Source organism: Prionailurus viverrinus, chromosome C1 (assembly GCF_022837055.1).
Source record: "Prionailurus viverrinus isolate Anna chromosome C1, UM_Priviv_1.0, whole genome shotgun sequence".
In the NCBI taxonomy this organism is placed as follows: Eukaryota; Metazoa; Chordata; class Mammalia; order Carnivora; family Felidae; genus Prionailurus; species Prionailurus viverrinus.
Window position 1 is genome coordinate 28,088,691 of NC_062568.1, and position 9,662 is coordinate 28,098,352.

Sequence of the window (9,662 nt, forward strand, 5' to 3'; positions counted from 1 at the left end):
GTTTTTATTTTTGAAACATCACTTTTTTAAGTATAAGTCTACATAAAAGATACCAAGAAACAAACATATATAATTCTGCATAACTTATATTTGAGACAGATCATGTTACTCAGAATTTTTTCAAACTATTATGCAAATTGTCTCAGACTAAATTTTTTTCATATTATCTTGGCTTATGGTTTCCATAGCTTTATTATACAACTTTGTCAATAAATTTCCATATTGTAAAAAACTAACTTTACTAACTTTATTTAAATTAAATCTACTGAGGGGTGCCTGAGTGGCTCAGTCAGTTAAGCGTCTGACTCTTGATTTCAGCTCAGGTAATGGTCTCGCAGTTCACTGTAGGATCAAGCCCCACACTGGGCTCTGTGCTGCCAGCGCAGAGCCCACTTGAGATTCTCTCCCTCTCTCTCTCCCTATCAAAATAAACATTTATCAAAAAAATAAATCTACTAAGTCTACCTTTAGAAAAATTAATCTCATTGGTTTAACCCAAGTATTTAATCAAAATGTGTTGCGGTTGCCTTATGAGTTTTGAAAATCTATGCATAGGAAAGAGATTGGGGCATCCAGCTGGCTTAGTCAGTGGAGTATGCTACTCTTGATCTCTAGGTCATGAGTTCAAGCCCCACATTAGGTATAGAGCATAAGGAACAGGAGGGAAAGGAAAGGAAAGGAAAGGAGAGGAGAGGAGAGGAGAGGAGAGGAGAGGAAAGGAAAGGAAAGGAAAGGAAAGGAAAGGAAAGGAAGAGAAGAGAAGAAAAAAGAGGCTAAGCTTAACTATGTTTTTTCCCAAGAAGAGGTAGAGGGGAAAATTACACAAAATGAATAAGCTTATAATACGCTGGCCAAGTAGATCCACAGAGAAATCAATCTGTACTCAGAAGATCACTGATTACCACCACACCACTATATCTCAACTTACTGATCATGAAAAGCAGAGGTTTCTTGAGAAAGGAAAATTATTCCAAGGGTTTCTCCAGAGCGAAAAGATGGGAAAAACTGCTCTAGAGAGATTAACTAGGCAGGCTCTGGACTTGAAGACACCAGACATATCCTCAGGCATGATACTGTAGGACTCTCCCCTGGGAAAGCTGGCAGAAAAACCCTACATTAGAGAGTCCTTGCATCATCATTCTCCTTTAAGATCCTCCAGTCTACCAGCCTAACCTAGTCAGAAAGAACACCTGATCAGCATTTTTGTCTCTTATTTAAATATTAATAGAAAACGAATGACAGTTTCAACATGACAAAGCTCAAGACAAAAGGAGCTCTGAAGATAATGCAGAGGACAAAAAAAATAATAACTTTAATGGTATTTATACCTTTTATAAACGTTTTTAGAAAATCCTGACAAGACAAGGACTAATAAGACAGCAAGGTAAGTTCTCTTGAAAAATGAAACTATAATGACCAGGATTTAAAAATCAATTGAAAAGACAGAAGATAAAACAAATCTGCTCGAAAGAAGAACAAAAAGGTACAGAGATGGAAACTAGCAGAAATTTAAAAAGTACTAGCTCAATTCAAGAGGTCCCATATAGCAGGGGTTCCAAAAAGATTTAAAAAAAAGATAACAGAAAGGAGAAATGATAGAAAAAATTTCCCAGAAACAAAGACTACCAAGAGTTGAAAGTGACTGTCTCTAGGAGGCAGGAAGTAGGAGTGGAGAGAGATGTGTCAGGAAAACATTTTATTTCATTGTAAGTTCAGTGTTATTTTTCTTTTTAAAGATCTGTTAAGTAATCTCTACACCCAACACGGGGCTTGAACTCACAACCCTGAAATCAAGAGTCGCACCCTCTACCAGCTGAACTAGCCAGGGGCCCCCAGTGCTCTTTGATATTTTTAATTACATACATGTACTTTAATAAAAACAAAATTTAAATTTAAAAATATAGTATTAAGACAAACATGCTATTTTTTTCTTCAAGTAGTTTGGAAATGGAAGTAGCTGTCTTTCTCAACTTCCTTCCCTTCTGCTTCCTTCCCTTCTATTGCTAAGTTATCTATCATTTTAACCCACCCTTACCACCTTCCCATCCTCAGAGAAAGAAGTGTCCTTAGTTGTTTCTGAGATTTCCAGACTCTACCATGTGCTGGATCCCACTGCCTCTCACATTTTCCATGACCTTGCTCCATCTACGACTTCCATTTTCTCTTACACTTGCAGTCTCATTCTAATAAATCCCCTCCCCACACCTATGAAACATGCTTAAGTTTTTCCTATCCTATAAATAAATGAACCTTAGCTCAACTTTGCATCCTGTTTTGTCTCTTTCCTTCCTTTCAGTGATATAAGAGTAACCTGCACTTCTTAGGAGTAATTTATAATCCTTACCTCTACTTTCTCACCCACCACTTTAATCCAACTTGTGTACCCCGGAAACTACTCTCTCTCAGAGATCATCAACTGATGGAAATACCAAATTCAAAAGCCTATTCTCCAAGGTCAGCCTACTTGCTCTCTTGGCAGAATCTGAAAATCTTTATCATCCCCTCCTTGAAATCCAATCTTTCTTTTGGCTTTCTCAACACTATTCCACCATTTCTCCTCCTTCCACACGATCAGGCTTCTTCACTGGCTTTTCTTTCTACCCTTAAAATGCTTGTTTTCTCCCAGAGTTCTATCCTCAGCATTCTCCCCATCATCTTATCCCTTCTAATCATTTCACATATTGCCCACATGTAAATGCCTAGCCTGAAGTACATGTTAAATGAATGTTTACTGAAATCAATGAGTCCCAATTTCTTGCCCCCAATTCAAACTGGACCCCTGAGTTCTAAAACTGTATTTTCCAGTCTAGGGAATTACCTGGATTTCCTGAGAGTACAAACTAAACAGGTCTAAAACACTGTTCATTTTCTTTTCCCATATTTGCATTCCCTACTGTGTTGCTCATCACAATTAGTATCATCAACCAAACCTATTACCCTCAACTGACCCTTTCTCAATCTCTATGTCCAACAGGTTACCAAATCAAAGTCTCTTCACTCTCTCTTTTCCTTGCCATTCCCACTGCCACTGCACCTAAATTCACGTGTTCTATGCCTTAGTGAGTTATTATCCTACAGTTTCTCTCATCTCAAATTTGTGCTCTACTCATCGTAAGTAATTATAAACTCTGGGTTGCCTGTGTGGCTCAGTTGGTTGAGCATCTGACTTTTGATATCGGTTCAGGTCATGATCTCAGGGTTGTGGGATCAAGCCCCACAGGGGGCTCCACACTGAGCATGGAGCCTGCTTAAGATTCTCCCTCTCTTGGGGCGCCTGGGTGGCTCAGTTGGTTAAGCACCTGACTTTGGCTCAGGTCACAACCTCGCAGTTCGTAAGTTTGAGCCCTGCGTTGGGCTCTGTGTTGACAGCTGAGGGCCTGGAGCCTGCTTCGGATTCTGTGTCTCCTTCTCTCTCTGCCCCTTCCCAGTTCATGCTCTGTCTCTCTGTCTCTCTGTCTCTCTCTCTCTCTCAAAAATAAGAAAACATTAAAAAAAAATTTTTTTTAAGATTCCTTCTCTCCCACTCTACCCCTCTCCCTTGCTCACACTCTAAAAAAATAAAAATAAATTATAAGTAATTATAGACTCTACACATTCTAAGAAGGTAAATACTACCACTACTAACAAATTAACCTTGAATGTCTAAACCCTTGGATGATGAGGAATGCAAAGATGATATGAAAACAGCTAATACTGAGAGATTTCTATACCCATGCAGAGATTATAAGCATTTTATCCTTCTAATAATCCTCTACTGTAAACACTATTATCTAGTATACCCTTTTTAAAGGTGAAGTGAATTTACTTAAAATTAAACAAGTTGTAATGCCAACATTTGAACCCTGGAAATCTGCCTCCAGAGCTTTTAACCATGGAATACATTCTAATTCATATATTCTCTTCAAGGCTTTTCTGAAAACTTACCTTTCTACTTTCTTTTCTACTGTTCCCTCTTTTCTCCTACATCCAATACTCTACACTTTAAGACATATAAGTCTGAATATCCTATATATATTTTCACACCTTTATGATCCAAATATAAAGTTCTGTTTTTCCCCTTCCAAGCCAAATCAAAAGCCATCTCCTCTGGCTGAACTTCTATACCCATTCCCTACAGAACTACTCACTTCTCTATGAGCCCAGAGCACTCATCGTATTATATGCTTTTGTACATGTCTTACAGAGCTGGTTTGTGAGTCTCTGGAGTTCCCTGTGTCTTCTACATCTTTGTACTGCAGTTACTAAGAGTAGTTCAATCACAGCTTACAGAACTGAATTAAATATAAATTCTGCTAACCAAGATACTGAACTAATAGTAAGACTCCACTTTGCCTCATCTCCAACTGTAAAATATAGACATAAAAACCAAAAGGATTCCCCTGATGAAGCTAGCATCAATCTCCCAAATGTTAGAGAAACACTGAGTTCTTAAAGCTGTGTACTTCACAAAGTACTAGAAAGCAGAAGTCTAAGATGCCACAAATATGAAGTCCTGGTAACCTACCTCCAGATTATTAGTCCAGAGAAGCCCACTTCTTGTTTCTGCTCTTGCCAGTCTCCTACCCTAATAAACAACCAAATTCATACATAATACATATCAAGTAAGGGAAAAATTAGCAAAAACACAACTTGCTATCTACATACCAGCCACACTGCAAAAGTACATACTGCAAAAATACATACTGCAGTAACACTCTTTTCTGTAATGAGTTTTCAAACTATTTTTCTTTGGTGCTTCTAGTGACTGCTTTTCAAATACAGAGTAAAATCAAAATCAGAGGATGGGGGCTTTCAAAGTCTGCATTATCAAGGACCCCAAGTAATTCTGATACAGACAAACCACAGACCATACTTGAGCTACAGTTCTGGATGTTCAAAGGCAATGTTCTCTCCAATTTGAAATTTCATACAACCATGAAAACTAAGCCTACACTGGCAATTTATGTTAAATCCACTAAAACTAGAAGCAAAACTAATATGATATACAATAGCTAACTTTCATACTGAGGTACTATGCTGAGGATTTTTCAATTTTCTTTCATTTAATCTTTACCACCATATGAAGCAGATATAATGATCATCACCTATTTTACAGATAAGAAAGTTAAGGATTAGGGGCACCTGGCTGGCTCAGTTGGTGGAGCATATGACTCTTGATCTCAGGGTTTTGAGTCTGAGCATTGGGTATAGAGGTCACTTTAAAAAAATTACAAAATCTGGGGCGCCTGGGTGGCTCAGTCAGTTAAGCATCCAACTTTGGCTCAGGTCACGATCTCACAGTTCGTAAGGTTCGAGCCCCACATCGGGCTCTGTGCTGACAGCTCAGAGCCTGGAGCCTGCTTCGGATTCTGTGTCTCCCATGCTCTCTGCCCCTCCCCCTGCTCATGCTGTCTCTCAAAAATAAATAAATGTTAAAAATAACAATAAAAAAATATTTTTTTAAAAAGTACGTTAAATGTTACAAAGTTATTCACTTCCCCATATCACATGCCTTCTAAGTGGTGGAATACAAATATTTAACCTAGACTGTCTATTCAAAGCCTATGCTCCAAATATGCCACCTCTCCATTCGTAATACACTTGTCATTTTATCAAGACAAAAGGAGTAGGGGGCGCCTGGGTGGCTCAGTTGGTTAAGCATCCAACTTCGGCTCAGGTCATGATCTCACAGTTCATGGGTCTGAGCCACACACTGGGCTCTGTGCTGACAACTCAGAGCCTGCAGCCTGCCTTGCACACTCTCTCTCAAAGATAAATAAACATTAAAAAAATTTTTTAAAAAAGACAAAAGGAGAGAAAGCACAAAAACAAACCTCACCTCCTTCCTCATTTTGTCTACAGTTAACACTGTTGCCTGGTTACCTTCTCTAACTGAGATCAGTTCCTAATGGCAAGCCACTTTGCCATGGAGATGGCAGGCCCTGAAGGTGAGAAGTTTAAAATATGTCAGGGATAGGTGCTTGGTTTACCTTAATAGTAGTCACGAGAAAAAATTCTGGGTTAGCCAGTTATTACATCTAACCCTGGCAAAGTAGAGACTCCCCTCCAAAGATTCTAAGACCTTCAACTCAGAGGCTTTCAGACATTGGATCCCTAAACAAAGATTAAAGCATCCAGTTCATCTGACAGACACCTTGAAGTTGGCGGCCGTATCTAGATGATCCTTGGAATTTTGAGTCATATGAGGTTTACAGAACTACAGACCATTCCCTTCTACCAGTAAGGACTTCTACATTTCACTAAGGCTGCAAACTGGTGACAATTTCCCTTTAATCAGAGAGTCCCAGGGATCAAAAAGATTCTTTTTCCCCCTCTTCTCTCTTTCCAGATTTAGTCTGAGAAAAATAGCAAATTATCTAGTTTGTGCTATTAAGACTTGAAATATAAAATCCGGAAGTCCTATCTGCATGAAAGTTCACTAGAGTGAAATGAGACATTTCAAGGAAAGAAGCTATCAGACATTCACTTCAGTAAAACTTAATGACCCACACTATTCCTTTCACACATAGTTGAGCATACCATACTAGAAGAAAATGTTTTTTTTTTTATTTTCTGGGAAGTTTTTTGGTGGGGGGACGGGAAGCTTTTGAGAAAGGTTACTTTTATAGCATGACTGGAATGACAGCCTAAGACAAGGGAGCTTTGGGAAACATGAAGAGTGGGCACATAAGACCAAGATCCGAGAAAATAAATCCTAAACAAAAAAGAAAAGACCACCTTCTTCCACTCTTTGCCAATACTTAACTGGGCTCTCCTCAGGTTTCTGCTCTGCTTTAAGGGTCACATAGTTGAGAGGGCAGCCAGATTCTGTTATGAGATTGCAGTCACCACCCCCTTCTTCCCTTCCACTTGCCACACTATACCAGCTCCAGAAGGTTGAAGGTAAATTGAAGTAATTACGTTCACCAGATACCTCTAAGAGTTGCTTCAAAAGCACATGTGATTTTAGTATGTTATATATATCCCAGATCCTGTCTTATACATCATGAACCTACCTCCTTGATATAATGTGAAAGACACGGTTTTGGAGTACCATCCAGCAAAATTCAAGTATCTTGTTACTTGCTACTTAATCTCTCTAAAACCTACTGTGAAAGTTAAAATGAGATCTTGTAGGTAAATTACCAACCATACAGTAGGAGCTCAGTAAAGTGATAACTATATTTTGAGGGGAAGGAGGATTCTAGTACCTTTAACAATCGAAGTTTAAAGAAAACACAACAATGCATTTTCAAACGGGTTTAAAACCATATTCTCATTCTAATTAGAAAACACTACTGATCATTTTTTAGGCCAATCTCTCCCAAAAATGTATCCACTATCTAAAATCTTTGATAAAATAAACAGTAAGAGTCATCCTACTCCCTGCATTTCTGAATGAACCCTTGAAGCCACTTAATCTGTTTCATTTGGTTGAGAAGTACTTCTGTACTAAATTTCCTGAAATTCACAGCAATTCTGCACGAAAGATTCTAAAGAAATTCCCCCAGACAAGGGAAAAACAAAGGTATATATCATCAGTATAACTGCATAAGCCAAAAACCATCCATTTGTTTTTTACACTAGATTCTAACAGAAAGACAACTGAATGACAAATTTTCTTTCCACTTTCATAATTTGAATCTTTTAAGTTACTCTTTATGAATGACTCCAGTGAAACCCAACAGTCCCATTCAGGACCTTTTCCAAAAAAGCTTCCAAGTACACAGAAAAACAACAGGGTTTTTTTTGTTTTTTTTGGGGGGGGGGGGGAGTTGTCCCTAAAATAATAAGAGAAAAACGTTGATCTTTTTTTTTTTTAAATAAATGGCTTTACATCTAAATAAAATCAGTATATCAGAAATACACCCGGACTCTAAGACAAAGCTTATAGAGTTTTCTTGCTACCCACGTATCAGGTCTAAGGAAATACTAACACGTTGCCAGTCTCACGTCTCTTCAAGGATCCAAATTTGCTATGCTAATGAATTCAGTCTTTACAATCTGAAACTGTTTTACAAAAGAAATACTTAGCAGCAGACATGTGCTATAGTAACATTAACCAGGTCACTAAAACAAAGCGACAAACCACTCCTAGCCTCACCCCTAAGAAAGGGTTAGCAGTAACCAACGGGCGGCCAGAATCCCAGGTTTATCATTAACACATATCAGCCCAAGCAGAAGGTTAGCAGCTGCACCTGCACTATCAGAGACCCGCGCAAGGTCGGCAGAGCAATGAATGAGACAAACAGGGAGCGGTGGAGAGGGCGCGGGGCTTGCCCGGGGAAGGCGGCACCGCACCACCCCCGCCCCGCCCCCCGCCCCGCCCCCCGCCCGCCCGGGCTACGCTGTAGCGCCGCAATCCCCGCACGAAAGCGGCGCGCGCCCAGGACCCCTTCCTACTCCCTTCCCGTAGCCGCTCGGCTCCCAGCACGTACCTGCTTTGCAAACCGGGGCGCTTGGGCTCCTCCTCTCTGGGGAGCTACGGCTTTGCTCCGGGGACCTTCTCCGGTGCCGGACGCGGGCTGGGGGTGGGGCCGTGCTCACCTCGCCAGTCCACAGGTGGGTGGGCGAGGAGCTAGGAGACGAAACAGTGCCCAGCAGCGGCGGCGGGGGCTGCGGCCGTGGGGGGCTCCCGCGAGCCCCGGGCGCGGCGCCGCGCGTGGGGCTGGTTCCTCGCGTGGACGTCGCGGACGCGCCCGTCTGCGTAGCTACTGTGGGGCTGGTGCGCGCGGCCGCACTCCCGCCGCCGCGCGTGGGGCTAGTGCTGCGCGAGGCGGTGCGCGGGCCCCCGCCGCCGACGCCGCCTGAGGGGCCTGAGGCGCCACCACAGCAGCCGCCGTTGTTGCCGCCGCCGCCGCCGTTGCTCCGCGTGGGGCTGCCATGTTGCTGCTGCTGCTTCAGCTGGAACGGAACCGTCGCCCTCATGGGTTGCAGGCGGCTCCCGGCTCCCCCAGCCGTGGCGACCGCACCGCCCCCGAGGGAGCCGGCCGGCGTGGGGGACCCATTGCGCCTCACCCGCTGGGACATGGTCCCCCCCCTCCCCGGTGACTGGGCGAGACGGGGGGAGGTTTGTTGTTGTTGGGATGCAGGGGTTGGATTCTCGAGGCCGGAGGGAAGGTCCCCGCGACGGGTGGCGAGGCCGGAATCCGTGGAGCAGGGGGCGCCCGGGCCGCGGCCGGCAGCAACGAGGTGGTGCAGCAGCCACCGCCGCCGCCGCTCCTCCTCATCAACAATAGTGTCTCCTCCGCTGCCCCCGCCCCCCGCTAACGCCCATTGGTGTAGCGTCAGCCGCGCTCGAGCCGCTCCACCGCGTCCATTGGCTGCGAGCAGCTCGGGTCCCGGGCCCCCAGGGCCTTAGAGAGCCAGGGTTTGCAATAAGACCGTCTGCTCTTTAAAGAGAAAGAGACCCCGCCCCCCGGGGGGAGGGGGAGCGGAGGAAACAGTCGGTGTGTATGTGTAGTGTACGCGCGCGCGCGAGCGTGTGTCTATGTGCGTGTGTGTGTGTGTGTACACGTGAGTGTACGCGTACGCGAGCCTGGCCACGCGCGTCTTTCCCTTCCCACTGGGGGGAGCCCTAGGGACTCATACTCTGGAGTATTGCCGAAGGGAACGTCCCGAACGAGAACGGTCACCAAGGAGGTCTGAAGTCTTTTCCCCCATAGCTCATTTCCTTACCTCAG

At 43.4% G+C, this 9,662-nt stretch overlaps 1 protein-coding gene across 1 annotated transcript in view; it reads right to left on the bottom strand.

Moving 5' to 3' along the window:
• FAM117B (family with sequence similarity 117 member B) overlaps nt 1-9,210 on the bottom strand; it is a 92,810-nt gene extending 83,600 nt beyond the window's left edge. Inside the window, exon 1 of the mRNA XM_047873571.1 lies at nt 8,418-9,210. Within this exon, the coding sequence (XP_047729527.1) occupies nt 8,418-9,009 (592 nt within the window). The 5' untranslated portion in view covers nt 9,010-9,210. The remainder of the gene's footprint in view (nt 1-8,417) is intronic.
• Between the last annotated feature and the right edge of the window lie 452 nt (nt 9,211-9,662).